Genomic DNA, 25,724 nt, shown 5'->3' with positions numbered 1-25,724 from the left:
GTCCCAAAGGTCAATAGTGCTGAAGTTGAGAAATCTTGACATCTATATGTATATATATAGACATGTATGAGACTGTATACACACACACACAGAGCAGGCTCAAATAATGTGTTTCATTCAATGGCATTCTATTGTAATGTTGATGAAATGCCTTAGGCACTTACCTCTTGTTTATATAAATTAACCTATGGTAAAATTGTTACATTATACATCGTTTTGCTTAAAGTCACAGAACCTGTCGGTAAAGCTGAGGACTGACTGTGTGTGTGTTAATGTATATGTAATTGAATATATGAACATATATTTATTCAAATAAATGTATACATATGCATATTTTATGCTTACATATATTTTAAACATTAGTAGACTCGTAGGTTTGTAACCTGTATTTTCATAATGTATCATCATTTTTCCAGTAATTGCCTTCACAATATCATATTTTAATGGTGATTATAGATGTATATGCTGCAATTTATTGAGCCCAGCATTATCTGGGCATTTTTAGATTATTTACCAATCTTTAATATTCCTCAGTAGAGTCTGAGCTCCCCCTGTCAGATGAATCTCTATTCTGTATTGTGAAGGTTTCTTCAGGGAAGACTCGCTGGTTGTCCTTGGAAACAAGCGAGGTGTCAACATTCTCTGTGGCTCGGGCACTTGTTCTGGGGCTGTCCAAGGGTTGTCATCTTTCCTTTGGGTGCTTTTTTTTTCTGAGGCTGTGGCAAGCAGAGGTGGCAGCCAGCAGTGTAGCTTGTCATTAGTCCTGGGTCACCATTGGGCTGCCTCAGCTATGGATCTGGAAAAGGCACAGAGAACCACGTGCCCCTGGTCCCTTGGCCCAAATTCTGCTGATTTCTAAGGACACAACCTGACTCTAACTTTTGTCTTCTTCTTTCAAATATAGGTCTCTCCTTCTGATGAAAAGAGAAAGGAAGAATGGACTACAGCCACCAAACGTCCCTAGTCCCATGTGGAAAAGATAAATACATTTCCAAGTAAGACTTTTTGCTGTTGTGTTGTGCGTCCCCCGTGGCCAGTCCTGTGTGGATGGAAGCCATGGGCAGAGATGCTTCCTTTGTACACAGGAGAGCTGGGGCTCTTTCTTATGTGTGAGAAAGAGCTAAGTAAGCAGCTAAGTGTGGACTAGTAGGAGCATCAGCAAGGTTGCTGCTCTAGAAAACAAGTCCCCAGAGCTTGGCCATAGAGAGTGAAGTAAAGGGGGCCTTTAAGATATAGAACTTTTGAAAGCTCAGAAGAGATGGTGTCCTGGAGGACTTCCAGGAGGAGGAGTTTGCAGTGGCTGCTCAATGTTGTGTCTGTGGTGTCTCCTGGGGGAGTCTCAGCTGAGCTGAGTGCCTGTGCTGCTGTGGGTCTGGCTAAAATAGGCACAGGCCCCGCCCCCCCCCGCCCCCCCCAGCAGGAGGAGACCCTGTCATTGCTTTATAGGCACTAAAATCTCTTGAAGTCAGCTTTTTGGTCATGTGACAGGGCTGAGCCAAAAGAGACTCTTTTGAATTATAAGTTTCAGGATGTATTTTTATATCCAGCACAGGGATTTACGCATACTGGATGCTCTCTGTCTTAACTAAATGTTTAATTTTTCTGAGTCCAAATTGTATTAATTATTTTAGACACCCTTGGTCATCTACAGACACACAGTTGTGTGAGATATGGGTCATTCTTATGGCTTCATGGGTGGATTTCCCCAGGGGCTTCTACTAACCAGTAATTTTACCTCCTAGTTTCACATCTGTGTGTTCAAAAGTACCAAATGGTTTTTGTTTTAGGATATTTAGTGTCACATCTTTTACTAGGTCATTTCGGCTTGTGTAGAATTACTCCACTTCTTCGGGGTTTAGCTTTTTTGGAGCTTCTTAGAATTTCCAACCAGCTTTGATCTCTGGCACTTCCTCAAACATCCCTATTGAGTGGCTGGATTTAGAAGAACCAAACTCCATTGCCCCTTTTTGGGAACAGGCAAAAGCACACTGCAGCCTCCTCGAGCTTCTCTCCCTCCAAGACCTCATGCACTAGCACACATTTGTAAACAAAACTTGATCAGACTATTCTCAGGTTTGACGAGGGCTTACCCTGATCACAACGGGCATGTAGCATCTCTCTCCCATGTTTAGTAGAGCCGTGTCCCAGAGGAATGCCTGGAAGCCAGTATTTAGCAGCTAAGAAGGCCTGGTACCAGCCTTCAGAGGGGGCTTGAAAGTTAAAAAAAAAAAATTTTTAGTAAGTGAAAGGCACCCAGGATAGAATAAGACAAAAGCACCCAGAATAGAATATCACCAGGGCCCAGACCCCCTCATGCCCACTTCTGGTCACTACTCCCCAAGGAGACCCCCTATCCTGAATTCTGACACCCATTTCAAACTTTATATACTGTATTTAGCCATGTGTAATGCACACCCGCATTTTTTGGCCCAAGCTTTCAGAGAAAAAAATCTTTCATTTTAATTTTTTAAATTCAATTATTTATATATTTATATTTAGATACTTGTGGGGTTTTTTTTTTTGTATTATAAAGGAATTTTAGCATTTATTTATGAACATATTATGGCACAAGAAATTTTATGTAACAAACAACTACAGAACACAAGAACAGATACAAGATATTTCAGGTATTACCCATGTATAATGTGCATCCTTATTCTTCCCTCAAATTTTTGGGCAAAAAAGTGTTCATAGTACATGGCGAATTACGGTGAATGGAATCAGACAGCAGCTGATCTTTTGTGTCTAGCTTTTACTCAATATAATATCTGAGATTCATCTATGTTGTATGTAGTTTATTCTTATTCTCATTGCCATATAATATTTCATTGTGTGACTATTTATATAGCTGCCTTTATTCATCCATTCCACTGTTGATGGGAGTTTGTAAGTTTTTAAACACATGATAAGGTCATGTCCATGAAACATAAGTCAGTGGAACCAGAACTGTCCTTTTTTTTCTCAAAAACCTAGAAGTTTCTGAGCTTTTCTGAGTGAAACAAGTCGGTAGGGATCGTCCTCTCCTGACTTCCAGCATGCATGAGGGAGGGAAGGCTGAGAGGCAGGACAAACCCTGTCTGTGGGCTCTCAAGTGTGGTTGCCTCTGTGAATCTGTGACTTAAGTAAGGACTGCTTATATAGCTTGGATTTGAGGAGTGTTGTCAGAGCTGCCAGCCTTCATCAGCACACAAGGCAGCCTTGGTTTTCTAGAGTTGCTCTTCACCTTCAGTCTGTTCTGGGTGGTGTTTACTCTTGATCCTGGGTGAAGATGGTGATGGGGGTGGCATAGGATGCCATGTGTGTGCATGTACACACGTGTGGACAAGCTCCCAGACTGGGGTGACTGAGGGCCAGGTTAGAGGTGAGAAAAGAGGGAACAACTGCATTATAAGTGGCTTCAGCTAAGACTGTTATACCTCTTGTATTTTCTTCCCCTAAGGAATGAACTTCTTCTGCATTTGAAGACCTACAACTTGTACTATGAAGGCCAGAATTTGCAGCTCCGACACCGTGAGGTGAGGAGTTCCCAGGGGAGGGCTCTGAGGCTCACTCACTGGAAGGCCAGCCCAGTCTTTGTCTCCATCTGTCCGGGGTCTGAGGGGCCCTGTGTACTCTGTCCCTGTCCTCCTGCCACAGTGAGTTGCTTCTTTAGCATATTAACAAGAGATCCTGATGTTCTTTGGAAGGAGACCCCGGGTCCAAAGTTGTTCCAGAAAGGGCAAGCTCTTCTATTCCAGAGACAGCCCTTGGATTTGTGACTGCACTAGCCCCAGCCTCACAGAGGGGGGCCCTCCAAAGGGAGGCTTCTGTGAAATGACCCTTCCAGATGGCTCGCAATTTTAGCAATTCTGGAAACTTCCTAGTCCTCTATGTTTACATATTTCAGCCCATGTCTTATTGTTGCAGCAACCTGGGTAAATCACCTAAGCTCTGCTGGTACCCCTCACTTTTCTCCACAACTGCAGTGGCCTTCTGAGGGTGCCTTCTTGGAATACCATTTGTTAGTCATCTGTCTTTTCCCAGCCCCCATCCTGCATCTAAGCTTACTCATCCTGTATCCATTTCTGTAAAGCCTGTTATCAGATAGATGGGAGTTATATAGGAGCCTGGCAGAGTAATTTATACTCAAGTGTCCTTGACTGATAAGAAGGTATGTATAATACCCTTCTTATGTGTAAACACATTTTCAGGTTATTAAGATAGGGTGATTTAAACCATAGAAAAAGATATCAGATGGTAGAATTTCAGCTACTAAGGCAGGCTGTTGGGGATAGTATGTAGATGGAGTGGCCTTTTCTTTGTCCCTCAAACAAGTCAACTTAGGCAAAGCCCTACTTTGGGTTAGATTCTGTCCTAGAAGAATGGAATGTAAAGCAGTGGTAGCGGCCTTGACCACCAAGAAGGCCATATATGCAGTTGGTACTTAAATAAAGCCCTTCTCCCCAAGATCCACAAATGTCCTAATGTTGCTCAGATCCTCTCCTCTGTTCTTTTATTCCCCCTCCTTCTCTAAGGATGATCTGCGGCTCTGGTTAGTTGTCTACGGGTCAGGTATCATTTTCACCCATGGGGCTTGTCCTGAGGATGTATCCATGGCTCAGATCTGACATCTGTGGGCCCTGCCCAAAAAAGATTTTTCTGAGGCTTGGCAAAGAAAGCCTGAACCTTTTAGGCATTGATGTCAAAGCTTCTACTTATTAGTGGCTGGGCCATTAACAAGACTTTTGTCCTTAAACAGCTTTTTTGGGGTGTGTCCTATAGAAGAAATTCTCAAAATGCTTGGTGATTAAAGAGTTTTATGGTCATATAGGCGATCCATTTCTCTGGATTATGCAAATGCCCTTAGAAGGTTTTCACATAACTTCTTATTAGTGAATCACCCTTGACTATAAATTTGGAATTCTTGCCAGATTTGTTCACGTCTTGGGTAGTCATAATATAGCACATTAGCTCATTATAGGCTCTGGAAGTTCTGCTGTTAAGAAATCTGATTAACATCTCCCAACTCACGATGACTTAACACCCCTTTTAAGGTAACAACTGATTGCTAGAGGATTCTGTATTCTCTATTTGGCTAGGTATTCTGTATATTCCGTAGAATAAACTTGGGTAAATATTACTTTAAATCTCCTTCACCCAGCAGGTCACATTGCTAAACATATGCTGTAGCTAAAGACATCATTTTCCACAGGAGGGGAAAATAGCTAATTCTGTTAGTAAGGCCAGTCTTACTTTAAGAAATATATTCTTCTCTCTTTAGAGTCATTAGTGTAAAAAAACACTGAATTATTATATTTTGCACATGTGTACTTGAATTGCGAGGCAACTTGTGTGCTGGCCTGCGAGGTCACCTTCATGGCCTCAGGGTAGTTTACAGTGGGGAGCGTCTCGGAGCTGGGGTGTGAATATAACTCAGCTGCGCCCTGCCAGGACCCATTCAGGATGCTGTCACTGGTCCCCCAGCATGGTACGCCCTTCTGCTGGGCTTTTCTTCTGGACTTACCACACCATTTGCTTTGTGGCAGGAAGAAGATGAGTTCATTGTGGAGGGGCTGCTGAACATCTCCTGGGGGCTGCGCCGGCCCATCCGTCTGCAGATGCAGGATGACAACGAGCGCATTCGCCCCCCTCCCTCCTCTTCCTCCTGGCACTCTGGCTGTAACTTGGGGGCTCAGGGGTAAGTAAAGACTAGGGTTTTCTAGGGTGTCTGAGAGTTCTGTTTGTTCTTGAGCGGGTAGACGGCACCTTCTCCCAGCCAGCCTTGCCCCCAGCTCCTGTTCCTACCTCCTTCACGGCCCACCTGCTGTGCTTTGGGATGAGGGGAAGGGGGCAGGCGTTGGTGTGATCAGGCTTCTACACCTGTCACCACAATTACTGAGTGACAATCGGAATGAGGAGAGGAGATGCTGAGTCAGAGAGAAGCACCAAAGCCTGGTAAGCAGTGTGTTCTGCTTCATGGAGAGTTCCCAAGTCTCTGAGAGGCATTGGTGGCCACCAGCCAGGCCCAGCCCGCATGCAGGTTTCTGACAGGACACCTGATGTCCCAACATCCTCCCCACTGGGACCACCGCATAGAGAGATCCCGCTCTGGAGACATTTAGGGCTCGAACCTTCAGACCGGAGCTTTCCATGTTTGGGCAAACCTGGAAGAGGAAAAGGAATATCAGACCCCGTCCAAGCCAGCCAAATGGAGTATGTAGTGGTGTGATAGTCAGAGCCTGGGAGGTGCTCTCTTCTGAGTCCCCACTGGACAATCTGTGAAGGCTGAGCCTGTTCCTCCCTCCCTCTGCCAAATGAGTAGCTGAGTGCATCTAGTAAGGCACGCCCTCCCTACTGTCTTTCTGGGACTTCAGTTTTTAAGGTCAAGTGACTAGCCTGTTTCATCTTGAAACTTGCTGATGCTGACTGCCTTCTGACCAGAGCACGGGTTGAGCATGTCAACCTCTCTGCCAAGACCACAGTGATGATAGTTTTTCTATTTTAAATGAGATCCAAGCCGTCTCTGTTGGCCACATTAGACATTTTGTTAAACTCCACAGCCAAAGCTATCTTTCTCTAAAGTTGAGAGGAACCTATACTGTGGCCAAGCCCTGGAGCTGATCTGGTTGTTTTCCAAGAGAATTTAAGGAGGAAAGTCTTTGCGCATCCCATCAAATTCTGAAATGTCTGGCCACGGCTCTGCAGTTTCATCTGTTTTTGCTGTTCTTCACACTCTGCTCTGCATGCAGCACTCTTACTGGACTTGATTTCCAGTGCGCCAAATTCTTTCCACAGCCCCACCCGACACCCAGGCTAGGTTACATTCCATTCCCTAAGTGAGATGATTTTTGAAATTTCATTAGACCTCGTGGCCTTTTTCTGGGCCTGCTGAAGGGTCCTTCACTCTGCACACTTGTTTCTTTTCCCTTCCCTGAAGCATCAAGCTATTGGTTGGTTCTTGAAACCTGCAAATACTGAGTATTCAGAATGTAAATAACGTCATTCCAGATGCCTGCTGTAATACAGTGAATGCCTGGACCACTGTGTTAAGAAGGATGCTGAGACCAGTTTCTGCTTCAAGAAGAAAGAGGACTTTGGAGAAAGAAGGAGTGGGTGCTGAGTGTTGACCACTCCTGAGAGGCTCTGACTAGTTCCATTCTGGGGCCAGAAGTCCATAGGTTATACTACAATAGGAAGTTCCTTTAGGTTTTCCATTTTAATTGTCTTCCCTTAAAATTATCATCCCTTACATGAGTCCTATCTATCTACTGGGTTCCAGCAAGCTCATGCTCTTCTCACCATGGGATGGTCCTAATGGTTAAATATGGTTCTCATTTCTGGCCAAATCCTATGTTAATTTCAGGTACATTTCTTTGAACTGTGTCCAGTGCCCTTTTCAACTTTGAGGAGTAATATTTGCCAGTTATCATGGCAACAGCAGGTCTCAGCTCACACTGCCAGCCTGAGGCTCTTTCTCAGGGTGGTTCATGAACACTACTCAGTCCCTGTAACCCCAAGAATGCTGTCATCAGCACCCCTTCTAAAGCCACCCTGGCCCTTGTGGCAGCTCACCTATTACTTTCCATTCCTCTTAGATGCCGAAGCAGTTTCTGAGTTATTTCTCCAACAGAAGTGGATCAGAACTGGAACGTTGTCCCGAGAGATAAATGACCATTATTGGGGATTTCCAAATAAGCTATAGAAGCGACACATGCTTAGAAATTCAGTGCAGGCAACACATGGGTTTTGTTCTTCGCTGTTTTTCATCCTGGCCTTGATGAATTGGGTGCTTATGTGGCTGCAGCTGCTGGGAATGAGCAGCTTCTCTCTCCCGACCTCCCCTCCTCACCCAGTGCTCAGCCTGGAGCTGGTCTAGCCTCATGGGACACTCAGCACAGCCCATCCAAATCCTTAATCCCCAGCCTGGCACAAGCAAAGTGCTCCCTGTACAGAAACAGCGTGGGGTGGGAGTGAGGGTATCTCCCCATAGGGGCTGAGCCAGCCTCTCTTTTGTCTGTTTTCTGCCCCCAGCACCATCCTGAAGCCCCTCACCATGCCCAACATTCAGATCACAGAGGTGGACACTCCAGCTGAGAGTGACCAGACATCAAGCCCCACAGGTACATGCATGGTGGGAGGACCCTCCAGTTTGGGGCCAGCTGTATGAAGACAGATGCGATAGATGTTATAAATGGTTATTTATTTTCTGAATAAGTAAAATCCACATGACTCAAGATTCAAAACTATTTAAAAGAATATAAAGTTTTCCATTTAATCTACCATATTTTACTGTGCATAATGCGCACTTTTTGCCCAAATTTTTGAGGGAAGTATAAGGATGCACATTATACGTGGGTACTACCTGAAATACTTGTATCTGTTCTTGCGTTTTGTAATTATTTGTTACATAAAATTTCTTGTACCATAATATGTTCAAAAATAAATGCTAGAATTCCTTTATAATACAAAAAACAAGCATTTAAATATAAATAAATAAATAAATAATTGAATTAAAAATTTAAATGAAATCTTTTTTTTCCTGAGAGTTTGGGCCAGAAAAGTAGGTATACATTATACATGACAAAATATGGTACCCATATTACACAGCTCCCTCCATAGAAGCAACCTAAAGGCATTCCTCCTGAGATATTCTTTGCAAACATAAGCAAATACACACCCACAAACCTTTATAGTTGGATGTCATTTCTTTTCTTCCCCCTTTATATAAGTGGTAGCATTTGCACATCTCTGTTTCTATTTATCAGTTTATCTTGAGGGTTGTTCCATATAAATCCATAAAGAACTTCTGCAGTCTTCACAGCTCTGCAGTATTCCATTGTGTGGAAAAATGACCACTTCTGTAATCATCCCCTACTGATTGATTTTTAAGTCATTTCTAGTCTTTTGCTATGACTAACAAGGTTGCAGTCAGTGGCCTTGTTGATGTGTCATTTCACACATTTGCCAGTGTTTGCAGGATTCTTTCAGGTGGAATTTCTGGGTCTGAGGCTTCGTACATTTGTAATTTTGATAGATAATCAGCTTGCAATATCTTGAAAGTTTTTGTATCTTGCTTATCCTCTGCCAGACACCGCTCTAAGTACTTTATATGAATTAACTCAGTTAAACCCTCACAACAGTCCCGTGAGGTGAGTGCTATTATTATCCCCATCTCACAGATGAGGAAACTGAGGCAAGAGAGGTTAGTGTTCTATAGTAATGGTAGAGTTGGATTTGAATCTGGTAGTATGGCTCTGAAGTCTGTGCGTCACTGTATTGCTTCTCCGTAAAGTTTGCATTGTGTCTTTTCCCCGAGCAGGAAATACCGATTTTATAAAATATGTTTTTGGGGAGGTGGTAGGTGCCGTAGCACTGGCCACCAAGAGGGTACCATGTGCCAACTGCCACATGCTGGGTCCAGGCAGACAGCTCCTTTTCCCCCTCCCTCTCAGACTCCAAGGGCCTGAAGCCCCTGCAGGAAGATACCCCGCAGCTGATGCGCACACGCAGTGACGTTGGGGTGCGTCGCCGGGGCAATGTGAGGACACCCAGCGACCAGCGGCGAATCAGACGCCACCGCTTCTCCATCAATGGCCATTTCTACAACCACAAGGTAGAGGGCACAGAGTGGTAGGGGGTGGAGGGCAGCCTGAAGGCGGGCCAAGCCTCTTCCTAAGCAGCCACCTCTTCAGGGCTACAGACACCTGGGAAGCCAAGTGTTTGCTGTTAAGTCTTTGAGTTGCGGGTGGGTGGCTGGCTCTGTGAGGAGCAAGGGATCCCAAGTCAGGAGACTCCCTAGGTGGTGGGTGAGATGACCCCACAGACACCCCTCGCTGGATATGAGCAAACCCCTGTGTTACTCTCTTCCTGCACCGTGTGCCTCTCAGCTGCTGTGTGGTCTGACTTTTCCATGAGCCAAGGGCAGCACCCCCAGCAGAACTGTGAGGCTCAGGTGAAGGGGCATCAGGACCCCACCTGTTCCACCCCAATTAGCTGACTCTCCCTTCCTCCTGCTTCCTGGTTCAAATCTGGCCTCAGAAGCAGATACATCATGGGAATGTGGTCAGAGTCCTCTTCATGTTGAAGTCGCAGTGGGAAGGACTTTGTATGTGTTTTATTGGGAGAGAGGGCCTCCCTTATTTAGTCTTCTTCCCCCTCCCCAACCCTGCCGCTTGGAATCCTCAGACTCCTCGAGCACCTGAATTAGCCAAAGCTGAGGGCTCTTCGTTGACGTCAAAGCCCAGTGCGTGCCATGTTATGCAAAGGCAGTCAGGGAGCATGGCTTGGGTGTGATTGTCCCTGTGCCCTTTACCCCAGGTAACAGGGTGGGATTCCTGGGTTTTAGATCCCGTGCTTGTCCCCACTTCTGCCCTGAGCTGGACCCCTCTATTGACAGACGTCAGTGTTTACCCCGGCCTACGGCTCTGTCACCAACGTCCGCATCAACAGCACCATGACCACCCCGCAGGTCCTCAAACTGCTGCTCAACAAATTTAAGGCAAGTACCCTCTGCTGGTTGGCCTCAGACGGGCAGCACGAGTGTCTTGGGGGTCCCAGAGGTATAGAGGAGGGGGCTGTGGAGGGTGTGTGGTGAGGGGGCACCAGGCTGAAGTTTGGGTTCTTCAGACCCCAGGCATCAGCATCCCATGGGAACGGGCTAGAAAAGCAGCCTCTCAGGCCCCTCCCCTGAATCAGACTGGCTGAGTCCGAAGCTTGGAGGAGAGGCCAGGGCACCTGCTCAGCAAGGGATGCAGGGAATTCCTGTGCCACAGAAGCCTGGGTAGCACCAGCCCACGGTGCTTTATGGGCCCCTGGAAGGACTGCGGGCCTGACAACCAGTTTTGGGGTCCTGTGCACAGATCAGTTTCGGGACCACAGCTGGGGAACCTCCTTTGAAAATGGACCTTCAATAGATGTGCACGTTATAGTGCAGGAGTGTTTTAAAAGTCTTGTCACTCTATATGTTTCTCACAATCCCCTTACTATGTCTGTGGGAGACTGGGTATTCTTATTTTAGTGGACGGCGGTGTCACCAAGGGGTCTAAGGGCACAGGCTCTGGGTTCATGTCTCCATTCGTCACCTACTAGCTGGTTGCAGGAGTTGGACAAGTTATTTAATCTCCCTGTGCTTCTGCTTCCTCATCTGTAAAATGAGGATAGCAACACCCTATTAGGGGGTTGTATTTGGGGAATTAAAATGTAAGGTGTGTAGAAACACCTCGCCCAGCCCAATAAATGTTAGCCCCTATCTGTTATTATTGATAACATAACCTGCTGCCCCATTTCCCTATCACTTCTGAGAGCTGCAAGTAAATAGCCCTCCCCTGAAAAAGCCCAAAATCTATTTAGCTTTGCAGTGATAAGGCAGGAATGGCTCAAAGTTCAGATGTGTAATGCCTGCTTTCAGCAAGCATCTTTTGCTCCTGATTCAGATAGAGAATTCGGCGGAGGAGTTTGCTTTGTACGTGGTCCATACCAGCGGTGGTAAGTCTGAAGAACACAGTGTGCTTTTAAGACTTTTAATTAACTCAAAATAGCAAGTTAAATAAAAACCATACACACACAAAACTACCCTCTCCGTCATTTGCTTCTTGTTTATCATTTGGAAACTTTCAAATGCTGTTTGCCTCCAAAACTGGTGGAGTGTGATGTGTGGTCAGTAAACAAACCCTGAAACCTAACTGACTATTAAAAAAGGAACTGGATTTTCTCAAGAGACAGATAAAACCAATTCATCCATTGTAGCATCTTCCAACGGGTCTGAGGCCTGGCAGTATTGTTGGGGAGGGAGGAGGGGGAACACTTGCTTTGGGCCGCACCTATTGAATTGTTCATTTGCAAACCAGTCTCCTGACTTGTATGGCCACATATCCTAAGGTGCCTGGTTCATTTGGGTCCCTGAGTTGAACCCTACTTATGATAACAAAGTCCTCACGCCAAGCTCAGGGCTGCCTCTGGCTGTGTGTGGTTGCAGAAAAACAGAAGCTGAAGAACACCGATTATCCGCTGATTGCCCGAATCCTCCAGGGCCCGTGTGAGCAGGTCTCCAAAGTGTTCCTTATGGAGAAGGACCAGGTGGAGGAAGTCACCTATGATGTGAGTCCTTTTTGAGTCGATGGACTGGCCTCAGGAGAGTGGGGTTTTGTTTGGGTTACCTGACTTTTTGGTCAAGGACCATTCCCCATTTTGTTGCCATTCCTCAATGCAAGATTTTTCTGAAGTAGTAATGGCCATGGGGCCAGAAGAATGAGTGTGGAGATTAGGTTGAGGATGTGCCTCTTGCAAGTCGTTGGAGGAATGTCCAGGCACAAAGTGACTTCCAAAGAGGTAGTAAATATCTTGAGCTTTTCTGGGGTACTATAAGACAGCCGAGAAGTTTCTGCAAACTCCCTCTTAGCAACATCAAGAAGTATATTAGTCAGTTTTTGTTGTAGTAAGACACATCCCCAAATCTTAGCAGCTGATAGCAGCAAACATTTACTTTTTGTTCAGGATTCTGCAGGCTGGTAGCAGCAGCTCTGCTCTAGGCTGGGGATTGAGGGTCTTCATTGCATGTCTTATTCAGAGACCCAGGCTCAAGGGGCCGTGGCTTCCTGGGGTACGCTTTTCATTGTAGATGGCTGGAGTGCAAGAGGCCAGGCCAAACTGTGTGAGCCCATTTAAAGCTTCTACTCAAATTTGCTGTATGTCATGTCCATAACATTCCATTGACCAAAGCAAGTCTCATAGTCAAGTCCAACACGAAGAGGGTGGAGAAATATACTTCTCCCATGGAGAAGGGTAGATAGAGTAGGCTGGGGACTCTGGTGGAGAAGGAAGGAACAGTTGTTTAACTTCAGCTCACCTGGGAGCCACCCCACCCCCACAGCCTGTCAGGATCAAGTTCACGTTGGGATGACTGTTTGAGACCTCAGACACAGTCATCATTCTGAGTCATGGTGCCTTAAATTCTCTTAGGGGAGAACAGAGAGGTATATGAACTATCAGGGGTTCAGGTGTTTGTCTGCATCATGGAATCAGGACCAAGTGCTGTTCCATGTCTGACATCACCTCAGCAAGGACTGGATACATGAGATGAAGAATGAGAGGTAATGACATAAGTGTCATATAAATGAAGGGATCTTCACTGCAGACTCCATGCCAGCCTTGGGAAGAATGAGGCTTGCCTCCTGCCTTTAAGGAAATCCTGGATTAATGCAGAAATAGATTTCCTGAGGCTTTGTGCCTTCCATGAGAGACACACACCAGAAGGCATTGGAATAATTCTGGGAAGGAACATGCATCCCAGACTTACTTCTTCCTCCCCAGGTGGCCCAGTATATAAAGTTTGAGATGCCTGTCCTGAAAAGCTTCATTCAGAAGCTCCAGGAGGAGGAAGATCGGGAAGTAAAGAAGCTGATGCGCAAGTAAGCCGGGCCCCCAGCTGGCTGGTTGGGTTTCTGCTGGGGCCTCCGTGAGACACTGTCTGTCCAGGTGCCTTGCACGGTGCCGGGCAGCCACGTGGGTCTGGGTCTCAGGGGCCTTCTTCAGGGGCCTTCCCATCGGTGAATCCACATCCCAGATGGGGACACAAAACTTCAGCATCTTTGGTCTCTCTGCGTCTCACGTCAGCTTCTCATTTTGATGTGAGACATGAAAATGTCCTGGGCACTTTAGGAAGGTTGTCTCAGCAGTGGCATGTAGTCTGAGCAGCCTACCTCTGAGGTCCTTTCCTCGCACCCTTTTCCTCTTTTTAACATTTCTCTGGTGGAAATGGCATTTGGGTTGGCAAACCCAATAAAACTTTTCTCTGGAGAGGATTTTATTATTTTTATTTTTGCTATACATAGTCATAAAGTAGAACAATTGATTGATTTTTTTTTGCCACTACAGAATAAAGCCAATGCTGTATTTGCTGTATCAATGATAATAACTAGTATGATAGCAGTTGACACTTAGTGAACACTTACTATGTGCCAAACTTTAAAAACAGCTTTTGTTGTGCAGCACAAAGCCCTGAACATAAGGAATATCCCCTGTAGCCACGCCCAGGGGTGCCCACTCCAGTGTTTGCATCGCCATAGTTCAGGAGAGGGGTGGGGGTACTCCACTCACCAATGAGCCATGGACCTCCCTGCCTGATAGTTGCTATGGTATCTTCTGCAAAATGCAGGAACTGACATTAGGTTGAACGACATTTCTGTAAGCACCCCCATAATGGTCAAATAATAGTAATTTCACATGGTCTAGCCCAGGTGAAGATAATTCTTATTGTGCATGAAAGTTCCAGGGGTGTCCAGCCTTTTGGTATCTCTAGGCCACACTGGAAGAAGAAGAGCTGTCTTGGGCCACACATTAAATACATAAATACTAATGAAAACTGATGAACAAAAAAGAGGTTTTAAGGAAATGTATGGTTTTGTGTTGGGCCACACTCACGGCCATCCTAGGCCACATGCAGCCTGTGGACCACGGGTTGGACACCCCTGGTACGCATAGTGCCTTGGACATAGTAAGCACTCAGTTAATGGGACTCTTATTATTGCTTCTGTTATTTCACCCTCTTGTCCTCCTTAGCCAGACTTTCTAATTAAAGTAAAATAATCCAGTTTGGAGTTAGCCTCTTCAGCCCTTCTTATTCTGTTGTGGAAATGAACACAGCAGCCAAGTAGCTATAGTGGGCCAATGGCAGAAGCAAAGGGACAGAACAGTCACCCACACTGTGATCTAGGCTGAGAAGTAGGGTCGCAAGGAGGTGTGTGTTGCCTTCTCTTCTCCACCGCAGCTGTTTCTGTCCCCAGGTACACTGTGCTCCGGCTAATGATTCGGCAGAGGCTGGAGGAGATAGCCGAGACCCCAGAAACAATCTGAGCCACAAGAAGGAGGGGATCCAGACACCACAAAGGCTACATTGACACAAGAAGACCCACAGGAAGCCGAGTGCCTTCGTTCCACAGAAGCATTTAAAAACCTCTTCCGCTCCTGGATGGAGAAGCCAGAAGAAAGCTCCCCATCCTTGAATCCCTGCTCTTCTTTCTTTCATTCACAAACACTTTTGCTTTTTTGTTATTAGGAGGACCCAAAATGTGTATCTGTGAGCACACACACGTCCACACATGTGTGCACACATATACATGTCCATGTGCCTACACGACATATTCACATGCATTTAAGTTCCAAGCAACCAGCACAAGTGCCCTGAGGCTGGCGGATGGGCTACTCATGGGCAGGAAAATCAGGGGAGGCACCAAGCTGAGGGGTTTTAGGCTGGAGAAAAATGTCTCTCCTCAAGTGCCTGGGAGCAGCCACACATATCTGCCCATGTTCAGAAGGGTCAGGGGGCTCAGCGAGCTCCCATTTGGGGTGTTGATATTAGTAGAGATTCTCCCTGTATGTCCAGAAGGATCTGTGACCATGAGACTCTTGGAAATGAACGAAATGACAGCCCCATGCACTTGGGGCAGGTCTCATGGAAAGAGAAAGATAAACCAGCAGTGGGGTGGATGCAATAAGCCCATGTTTTTACACTGGAAACTTTGGTTTTAAATAACAAAGAGGTATGTGGTGATCTCTGCGGATGCCTGTAAAGAATGGATTCTGCCTCTGTCTTCACCTCCGTGGCCCCCTCTAGGAGACAGGCGGGGGCCTGATGTTTCCTGCAGCAGGCCAAGCTGCTGACCCCAATGCTTCGATGCCTCCTTGGGTTGCAGGAAGGATCTCATGAAACAGGCCTCCCTGGTTTGCACATGGCACTGACTGGCTAGTGTGACCTAGGTCTGGGCTTGTTCTGGCGTGGAGGCCAGAAAGCGTGCCTCCTTAGGGAAGCGCAGCGGCTCCTTGCAGACATGACAGGTGCCTGTGGGCACAGCCCATTTTCACATCAGCAAGGGGTCTTTCTGCACTTGAAGCGGCACTTCTGTGTGTTTTATTCAAGGCTTTATTCTTTCCAAGACTGGATTCTTGCAAGTCGCCCTTGCCTTGTGGAAGTGGACTCCCAAGAACGAGGGCTTGACTGAGTGTGGGGTTCAGGGAAGCACTCTGGGCTGCCCTGTGAAGGTGCAGAGGGAGGATGGAGCTTCTCTTTCAGCTTCTCTGAGCAGCCACCCCGGTGATCCTTAGAGCAGACCCCAGTCAGGGGACAAGAACAGGGACAGTCTGTCCCCTGTAGCCCCCATCAGAAAGATTGCCAGGCAGCTGACATCCATGTGACTGGTACTATTTGAAGAGGGACGGGCCCGTGCTTGGAGCAGAGTGCCTGGCTGTCGAGATCCACCAAGCAAGGTCAGGAGCTCTTGACAGCAGATTCCTGTGAGCCTTGTTGGGGACGGGACGCTCCCCATCTCTTCTCCACCTCTTCTCTAAGAATGGTTTGAAGAGCTGGCCAGTTGAAGAAAGGAGAACCATTGATTGGTACCTGCAAGGAAGGTAGATCTTCGCAGTAGACCTGTTCCTGCCCCAGGCACCCTCCCACTCCCTTCCCACTGCTGTGGCCTTTGTGGCCTCTTTAGATGGCTCACAGCTGTGGTCTTATTGTTGACTTTTAAAAAGGTGGCATGCTGCCACCTGGCATTTTTCCAGGGGTCTCAGCAAGCCTACCTCTTCTGTGAGGACAGCACCAACAGCCCAGTGGGGAAATCCGGAGGGCCTTAGTCTCAATCAAACACCTTGGTGGGCTTTGCAAAATGCACAGACTTGGGGGGGGGGGGAAGGGTGGAGGGGAAGCTTCCTTTGTTACCGGTGGGAAAGAGCAGTGCATAAGTGCAAACATGCTTCCTGAGTTCTGCGTTCGAGGAAACGGCTTGGAAAACTTCTCTTCCAGTTATTTTTATGTTGAATGCTCAAAGCCTTCACCCCAATAATTCTCCTTAAGAGGGCCAGGGAGAAGAATTTCCACTAAGCAAAGACTAACCTCTAACTTCTATTGGACAGCTCCTTCTGTTTGTAAAATTCCCCTGTAATTTGCACTAGCACCAGGATAGTGTTAAATGTGGAAATGTAAAATGTCAGGTTTGTCAGATCACTTTCTAAGAAAGTGCTAAGGTAGACTTGGCTCTTTAAAGATGGGGAGTTGGGATGGAAATGAGGGGAAACGTATTTTACACAATGCGCATTCCATTTAATGCAGGCCACACATTCCCATCTTGGCCCACCCTGTTTAGAGACCATTTCTCACATCCTAATAACCCAATCAGGATTTTTGGAAAAGTTTTTTGAAACAGCAGCAGGTGAAATAGACACTTCTCCATGGTGTGGAGCTGGATTTTCTCATTGGTATCAGATGGGCCTGCAGCTTTAAACTTGTCAACTGATTTGTGTGGGTTTATGTAATTGTGTGCAATGAACCTGAAATCATGTGAAGAACAAAGGCCAATTTATAGGCTTTTTCCCTAACTTGTGAAAAGCAGTTAGAGCCAAAACTTTCTTTTGCCAGGGGCTTATGTTACGAGGTGATCAAATGAAGAAAAACCTGAGTCCATCTGGCTGGAAAGGGTGTCCTTTCCCCCAGGTGATGGTGGAATTAAGCACAAGATCACATTCTCTGTGATCGCATTAGTGGGAAGGGGATGAGTTAAACGGGCAGGGTTACCTGGGGGAGGGACGGAAAGCACAAAGGGTGGGTGAGGCTGTGCGAGCTGGGGAGGCCTGTGCCGCTGGTCTCCCGGCTGGACAGACTTTAACTAGGAGTTGAGATTGAGGCATGAGGGTCTCAGATTAGCCACCCATCCAGGGGAAGCTGCTGAGACCAGAGGTTGAGGTTTTGGTCTGAGACTTCAGGGAGGAGTATTTTCAGCCTTCTCCCTACTAGAAGAAATAGCAACAACAACAACAACAAAAAACCAGTAACAGCCTATACTCTTCTTTTGGAAATCTCCAGATAAAGACACTATCTACATCAGTGTAGATAAGACTGGCAATGACAAAAAAAATAACTGTTCTCCAGTGCAAAAACGTCTTGGTAGGAACTCTTCTGCAGAGTTGGGTGGTTATTTCCGTGTCAGAAGGGTGGAATGGGCCACGGGAGGGCAAGAACCTCTTTCTAAGAAAGATCTCTCTTAAAAAGAAAAAAAGTTATTTCAAAGCTCTGGGCATGGAGAACATGGTGTCATACATGCATCTCCAAAGACAGACATTTCTGTCTGAACAAGGGAATTTCAGAGTCTTAAGTGACCACACCATGATGTGGGGGCTGGGATAGGAGACAGATGAGATTTCAAGCCCCGCAGAGGCAGCAGTGTGAATTTTTGGGAATCTACTTAAATTGTTTTACACAAAGTCTTGCTTGAATCAGATGAGATAGGAAAATGATCTATTGAGGTAGAAATAAAAAGAATGTGTCAGCCTTTCTTTCGGATGTAATTTAAAGCGGTTACCCTATCACAGGAGGTTACAGCGCCTCCTGTGTTTTAACCGAGCACAAGACATGGACATGCTGTGAAGGGAAAGCTTCCATCGACTTTTGAGTCTTCTAGGCAGATCACAATCCTGTTTCACAGGCTGATGGCTTCTGGTGTGTTTTTGCTAGAGTTTCCTAAGGGTTTCCCCACTTATTTTAGTTTTGTGAAGTGTTCCTTTTTTTAATTATAACTTGACTTTTAGCAATGGTACATGACCTGGTTCAATGTTTGGTTCTGAACTTACAAATGTATGCGTTTAGATATTGTAACATAATTTGACAAGGCTTCATAGAGAGCCGTGAATTTCTGTAACATTTTGATATGTTTTAATGCATCTGACTTAGATCTTGTTGAATAAAGCACTTTTCAAAGAGAAGTCTTCGGTGGATGGCTCCGTGTGTGTCCGCTGGGTGGGGAGCTCTGCATTATAGGAAGTTGAAGGATAGGAATGTGCAAGTACACCCAGAAGAAGAGTTGATTTCCTTGGCCTAGAGTTTATGGTTGGTTTTTTTTTTTAAGATTTTATTTATTTATTTTTAGAGAGAGGGAGAGAAACATCAATATGTGGCTGCTTCCCACGTGTCCCCCCACCGGGGACCCGACCTGCAACCCAGGCACACGCCCTAGACTGGGAATCGAACCTGCAACCCTTTGATCTGCAGGCCGGTGCCCAATCCACTGAGACACACCAGCCAGGGCTAGAGTTTATGGTTTGAATGGGCTCACACTTGGCTGTAATACTCCAAATAAGTGAAATAAGAATGCCCCTGTATAAGTCTTGAGTTCATGCCCTGGTGGAAACAGCTGGGAACCACCATCCAATGAGGCTGGATTTTTGTCCTGACTTGTTGAGATGAACTCACTGAACCTTTACATAGGACTTGGTTTACTCACCTATAAAATAGCCAAGCGGGTATGGGAACCTGGGCTTGCCTCTGTCGGAAGCAGTCTCCTAGGGGTGACCAAGTGTAAGACCTGTCAACTTGGCGAGGCCATGGTACCTGGGTATTTAGTCAAACACTAGTCTAGATGTTTTTGTGAAGGTATTTTTAAAGATGAGACTCAATATTTAAATCAGTAGACTTGTGAGTAAAGCAGGTTCGCCTCCACAATGTTGAAGACCTTGGAGTAAAAGACTGATTTCCCCAAGGGAGAGGGGATTCTACCTACAGCCTGCCTTTGGACTTGAGCTGCAGCATCAGCTCTTCCCTGGGTCTCCAGCCTGCCGGACTACCCTGTGGTATGAGCCAATTCCTTAAGCTTAATCTCTATGTATACACGTCGTATTCATTCTCTGATTAACACAGAGGGGTTATGTGGTTAATCCAACACATTTGAATATGTGACTGACAGTTGTCTTCTTAGGAAACTGGTCATGGAACATAAATGATGACCAATGTAATATGATCTCTAGAAAAAGGTAACAAAGAAGACAAATATTTTAACAATGCCCTCAAATGATGCTTATATGGTTTTCTTTTTAAAGAGAAAAGTTTGGATAAATCACTACTCTCTTTAAGTGTTGTTTTAATTTCCTATATTTAGAGTTTTCACTTCAAGCAATTGCTTTGTAGTTGCTGAGTTAACAAAGCTGGGAGAAACCAATGGGCAGACGGTTGGCACTTCCAAAGCAGCGAGGCTTTTGTACCATATGGCATGGAGGTGTAGATGTCTACGTGGGTGACATGGACAAAATATGACCAATGGTCTGTTTGGGGGCCCCATTGAGACCCCAACTCAAGCAGTGAGTCATGTAGAAGTTAGGGTGCCTACAACCATCCAAGAATGCTAATAGCCTTCTGCCAAAGGAAGCAGCAGTTCTTGGCTTGCTTTAAGGGGACAGATTTCATGAAATAATTTTGTGTTGCTTATTTTAGGTAATAAAATTTTGACTGAGTTGAGTTCTCTGTGAGCACCAGACTTTACTGTGAAGTTTTGAATACATTTGAATAGGTTTGGCTGAGATTCTTAGATGCAAGCAAACCTACTGAAAGTTGAATTTGGGTAAAATTGACATTACTCATTTTTAAAACCATGCAATATAAAAATTGTTATCTATGATTTAAGTGTATGTTATATAAATATGTAAGGTAACTTTATATAAGTATATACTTTATAAGTAAGTTAACTTTAAAAGTTTCAAAACTACAGGCCCACCGGTAGGGGCTGTAAATCCAAGTTTGGCCAGGACAATTCTGGTTCCATCTGTTGTTGTAGTGTCATTATCAACGGCAGCCCTTGCTGCTCTCAAAATGTACCAGGGATGATGGATATGGTCCCCTACACACTGACCAAAAGCAGCTAATCATAGTTTTCATATGTGAGGTTTTTAAGATGAAGCCATAAGTTGGAAAAAGTTCAAGTTTTATAAAGTATAAAACTTTATAATGGTTAGAAAGTCATTTAAATTTTAGGATCTCTAAACACATGCTTCGATGGAAAGAAAATATATTTTATATGCCAGATGTTTTGATAATGCCGATTTAAATGTTCTTGCATTAGAAATCCATATTTTTTAGTGGAATTATAAAACTGGACACATTAGCATTAATTTGTGACTTTTGACTGTCACCCTGTCCATGCCTGCAGAACCATCTAAGGATCAATGGCATTGAGGCTTGGGCCTTTTACAACATCCTCTACCGAGAGAAATCTGGGTTCCCAGGAGGGTAGCTGGTGCCAGATCTGGGGCATAAGGAACAGGACAGCATGGGTATGTTTTGCCAATGGAAAGTCATTATGCATCAGAGACGTCTGGGGTGTAATTTCAGGGACAAACTGCTGATGAGAACTCCCACGCACAGCAGACATTGAATGTGTGGGATTATGAAAAGCCTGGAATTTAAAATGACCTCAAGGAAAGATTCGAAAGGTAAAGGTCATATGTATAGAAATGTAATGTATTGTTCACTTAAATTGTTCAGGTTCCTCAGCCAAATTTTGGCAATAAAACGAGTTGTCACAAAAATCAATTTAAGTTGTTTGTCTAAAAGCCTTTATGCTAACCAAGCAAAAAAAAAAAAAAAAGAAAAAAAGAAAAGATTATAACATCCATGACTCATTAAAAGAAACCAACAAATAAAAGTTGAATTTAAAATGGTCATCATAATCTAGAGGGAAATTATTAGAAATACTAAATAAATTTTGTAAGGTTGGCAAAAACAATGTGAATATATACACATTAATTTTATTTCTATGTATCAGCAATAAAATTAGATTTGAAAATAAAATTTAGAAATGGAAAGGCATACCTCATGTATGGACTGCAAAGATAGTAGCTCTCCCCAAACTGATGTAAGTAATCCTAATAAAAAGCCAAGTTAGGTATGCCTCAATTATTAAAATAAGAAGAGCCAAGTAAGACTTTTTCTTCTTTTCTTCTTGTTGTGATAAGGCTATAGGTAAAATAAAAAATATAATCATAAATATTATTCAGCCATTAAAAGTACAATATAAGTTCATTTAAAAACTTAGAAAACACCTGAGACTAGAGCCCCACCCTGGCAGCTGGCGCCCTGGTGTGCTCCAGTCCTCGGAGAGAACCTGCTGGTCATGAGTCACTGACGAGGGCAGTCAGTGCCCCCGGTTAGTGCCCAGATCAGAAACATGGCAAAAAAAAACAAAAACAAAAAACTTAGAAAATATTATTATTAAAGTGAATAAAATAGCCTGCTCAGTAGGACTACAGAACTGTGTATAAAAAAAGCCTATGAAAAAAGTTACCTTGGAATGTGGGGAATGGCATTTTTTTTATGTCTGTACCTGGCTTTCTTTTTTTTATGTTTCTCCATTGGCTTTTGGATTCCAATTCCCTGCTTAGTACATCCAAAAATATTGAAGGTCCAAAAGCACACATATGTGCAAAAACACAAACAATCCTAAGATTAAAGCTAGACAGGACCTTATCTCACTGGTGAATGGGGTCGGTTTTCTCCAGCTAAATAGCATCAACATCCCTGTTTTAATAGGAGGCCCAACACGCAATTGAAATGTAGTCCTCATGTCCCAAACCATGTGTGTGTGCATATAATATACACACATGTCACACACGTGCGCGCACACACCAGAATGGGAGGATCACATCCATAGGCCCAGGGCCTTCGAGAATACCAGTCACCCTGATGTCTTTCACTGTGAGAAATTGGGGAATTCCTTGTGTTTAGGCTCAGTCACCCCAGACACTAAACCCCCTTTCTAAATGTATTCTCAATGCCTTCAGGCACTGGACAAACAGAAGTTTTCAAAAGGAGAAAAAAAATGCCTATCATAAATTCTGGAAACCTGTTAGCCAGAATATGTTGTCAAACTGTCCAACTTTGTTTCTTACTGATGCAGTGCCGGCAAGGCTACCCAAGGCCTGTATGGAAGATTCTGGATGTGTGCTTCACCCTACCTGGGCACACAGGACTCCCACTATTTCCCTGTTCTACCATTAAGAAAAAAACCCAAATGTATTTGTTTAGTATATTCATCACAGGGACACAACCAGAGACAATTTAAAAAACAGAAACAGAACAGAAATGACACCACAGCTTAAGATACCGAGTCCAACAGAAATTAAGGGGAAAACAGAACATCTAAGGGCAAATGGAGACAACACAAGGTGGGAGGCGGGACCGCCCGGGTCGGGGCTCTCAGCTGGAGAACTGCTTTGAGTCTGTTTCTTGCAGGTATTTCTTAAAGGCTGTGAGCTTTTGTCAGAGCTCAGCAGGCTGTGTTTTCAAAACACCACAAATAACCTTAAGAAAGTTAAGATATAATTAAAAAGCTCTAAATCACACCAAATGCTAAATGACCTTAAACAGTTCTAAATAACTCTAAAGCCTAAGAAGTTTAAAACCTAAATCCTTAACACCAATAATTATGCTAAATGATCCTGAGTGAATTTTAAAAATCCTATACAGCAATAAAAGATCCTAAGTGGTCATAAAAGATCCTGAATGATCTTTAATGGCTCCTAATACTCCCAGGGATGCTAAACCTTAAATGAACCTACTCTAATCCTAAAACACCCACATGATATTCAGTGATCCCAAATGACCTTGAGACTTTAAGAGAGTGTTAAGTCCTTATCCAGCCTACTTATACCTAAATGGTCTCTCCCCACCTGCTCCTGGGACCCCATTGCCTCCGGCCTCCTCAACAGTCACTGTGCTTCACACTTTAGCCTGCTGTTCTTCAGACACGCCAGACTTTGCGGTCACCATTCTCTCTTTCTGGAACATTCTTCCCCCAGCACATCACATGCTTGGCTCCTTTTTGATTCAGGTCTCAATACAACCCTTGCTTCCTAGTGAGGCTTTTCCTGAGGCTTTTCGCCACCTCAATTAGCTGCCCTGCTGCCAGTTACTCTCTGCTTCTAGTCCCTTTAGAGCACTTCTCACTGTCTGAATATATTTGTTGATTTATCTATCTCTTCCACTAAAACCCATGAGAGTAACCCCAACTCCTGGAGTAGGACCTGACCTTTGGCAGGTACCTCTTGTGGAATCAACAAATGAATATCCAGATGTATCCTAAACATGAAGATCTCAAAATGCCAAGAACACCAAAGCTGATGACCACAAGGTCTTGACCCAAGAGTCTCAAAATCTTTATTCCTGTAATCCCCAATAAAATGACCTCGGATCGTCGCAACCTATCGAATGGGCCCTAAATCACTCCAAATGCTTCTAAACCCTTTGTGATCCTGAAATGGTCTGACTTTAAACAATCTTAAAGATCCTGAAGAGGCATAAATTACTCAAAATGACTTTAAGCCCTAAATGATCTTCAATGATACTAAGTCATGTCAAATGATACTAATCATCCTTAAAAAGCTCTAAGCAACCCCAAGAGAACCTGAATCTTCTAAGTCTCTTAAAGACTTTATTTTTGAATCTTAAACCATTTTAACTCCAAAAGTGAATATCCTGAATGGGGAAAAAAAAAAAAAAAAAACCCGCTGAATTCTAATGACTCTAAAGAACCCAATCATGTCAATGACCCAGTGGTTAATGTGCCTGACAACCCTAAAGCCCTAATGGTGGAAAATTATCCCAGATGACCTCAAACCCTCCTAGGACAGAGAGATTCTTGGGAGGAAGTTGTCTTATTAAAACGTTGACTCAGTTTCAGCAGATTTGGCTTGAGACACTGCCTTACTATCCAACTCCCATGGATGTTGATGTTGCAGGTCCACATACCACACTTTGAACAGCAAGGCTAGAAGGTATGTAAACCCAAGTGACCCAAAAATATCCTAAGAGAACTAAAACTACCCTCTATTCTAAAATGTTCTCAAAGGTCCTAAACAAAACTAAATCCTAAATCCTTAACAACCATAAACATCCTCAAGTTTCTGAAATGATGCTTAAAACTCTAAGCCCCAAATTATCCCACATGACCCTAAACTAACTCAAACAAGTCTAACTGCCCTTAAGGATCACAAGAGATTGCAAAAGATTATAAATGTTGCATCTCCCTAAAGTGCCTTAAAAATTCAAATTTACTTAATTTACTTTAAATAACTCTAAACTTCAACAGTCCAAGAGAACTTTAAAGACCCAAGAGATCCTAAATACACCTAAGATCCCAGACTCCCTAAACAATTCAATTAGATCCAAAATTATTCTAAATCCAAGTTGACCTTAAATATTTCAATGGAGCCTGGATCCAATGAGCCTGACTTTCCCAGTCTCAATGACACGAATGCCAACAACTCCAATGAACTTGACATTAATGACCCAGCCATCTTAAACCATAACAGGCAATGGAGCAGGCACCCTGTTGGTGGCCTGTGCTGACCCTAATTACCCCACACCCCAGTGACTCAACGTTTATGCTCCAAAGAGCAGGGCTCTGTTTATATGCCTTTAACCCTGAACCAGAGAAGCTATTTATGCTGAACCGGAAGCCCATGAGTTCCCTACAAAAATGGGTGATTCCCCCTGCCCCCACTGACACTGCCAACCTTAAAGTCTAATTACCATGAACTGATGCCCCTGGACTCTAAACTCAGGAAAGGAGATTGGAGCAGCCCCACGTACACCCTGATGAGAGCCTTACCCTACACCCATCCCTTTAATGATGGGGTGCCTTCACTCTAACAATCCTAATGGCATGAGAACAGTGACAGAGATTACCCAGAGGCTTACCTGCACCTAAATTGGACTTGGATCCTCAGAGGCATAACCCTAATAATCCACACCTTAAACCCTACCCTTGAATAACAATAAAGCTGTATTAAAATAGCCCAATCTTGGCAGCAGCTCTGATTATTCTGGTGTGGAACACCATACAGCCTCCCCACAACATTCCTTGCTAATTTAGCTCCACGTGCACGCCCATCATCTGAGGAGCTGGTTACAAAATAAGGTCAAGTGATATTCC

General features: G+C 44.5%; 1 protein-coding gene and 1 non-coding gene across 3 annotated transcripts in view; both read left to right on the top strand.

The window, feature by feature from the left end:
• The window catches only part of RASSF2 (Ras association domain family member 2), a 34,900-nt gene extending 18,244 nt beyond the window's left edge, over positions 1 to 16,656 (top strand). For both annotated transcript variants that reach the window (XM_054573999.1, XM_054573998.1), the window contains 10 exons: positions 905 to 995; positions 3,440 to 3,515; positions 5,526 to 5,677; positions 8,011 to 8,099; positions 9,432 to 9,592; positions 10,376 to 10,477; positions 11,412 to 11,463; positions 11,954 to 12,075; positions 13,288 to 13,385; positions 14,760 to 16,656. In XM_054573999.1, the coding sequence (XP_054429974.1) occupies positions 937 to 995; positions 3,440 to 3,515; positions 5,526 to 5,677; positions 8,011 to 8,099; positions 9,432 to 9,592; positions 10,376 to 10,477; positions 11,412 to 11,463; positions 11,954 to 12,075; positions 13,288 to 13,385; positions 14,760 to 14,829 (981 nt within the window). In that variant the 5' untranslated portion in view covers positions 905 to 936 and the 3' untranslated portion in view covers positions 14,830 to 16,656. The remainder of the gene's footprint in view (positions 1 to 904; positions 996 to 3,439; positions 3,516 to 5,525; positions 5,678 to 8,010; positions 8,100 to 9,431; positions 9,593 to 10,375; positions 10,478 to 11,411; positions 11,464 to 11,953; positions 12,076 to 13,287; positions 13,386 to 14,759) is intronic.
• A 5,177-nt stretch (positions 16,657 to 21,833) lies between these two features.
• Positions 21,834 to 21,963, top strand: LOC129071042 (small nucleolar RNA SNORA3/SNORA45 family). The gene has a single exon (XR_008529202.1). It is a non-coding gene; the product is annotated as a small nucleolar RNA SNORA3/SNORA45 family (small nucleolar RNA).
• Positions 21,964 to 25,724: the final 3,761 nt, after the last annotated feature.

Source organism: Pteronotus mesoamericanus, unplaced genomic scaffold (genome assembly GCF_021234165.1).
Source record: "Pteronotus mesoamericanus isolate MK-2021 breed Mesoamerican mustached bat unplaced genomic scaffold, CSHL_Meso_final contig_25, whole genome shotgun sequence".
NCBI classification, from domain to species: Eukaryota; Metazoa; Chordata; class Mammalia; order Chiroptera; family Mormoopidae; genus Pteronotus; species Pteronotus mesoamericanus.
This window is presented reverse-complemented; position numbering and strand designations above follow the sequence as displayed.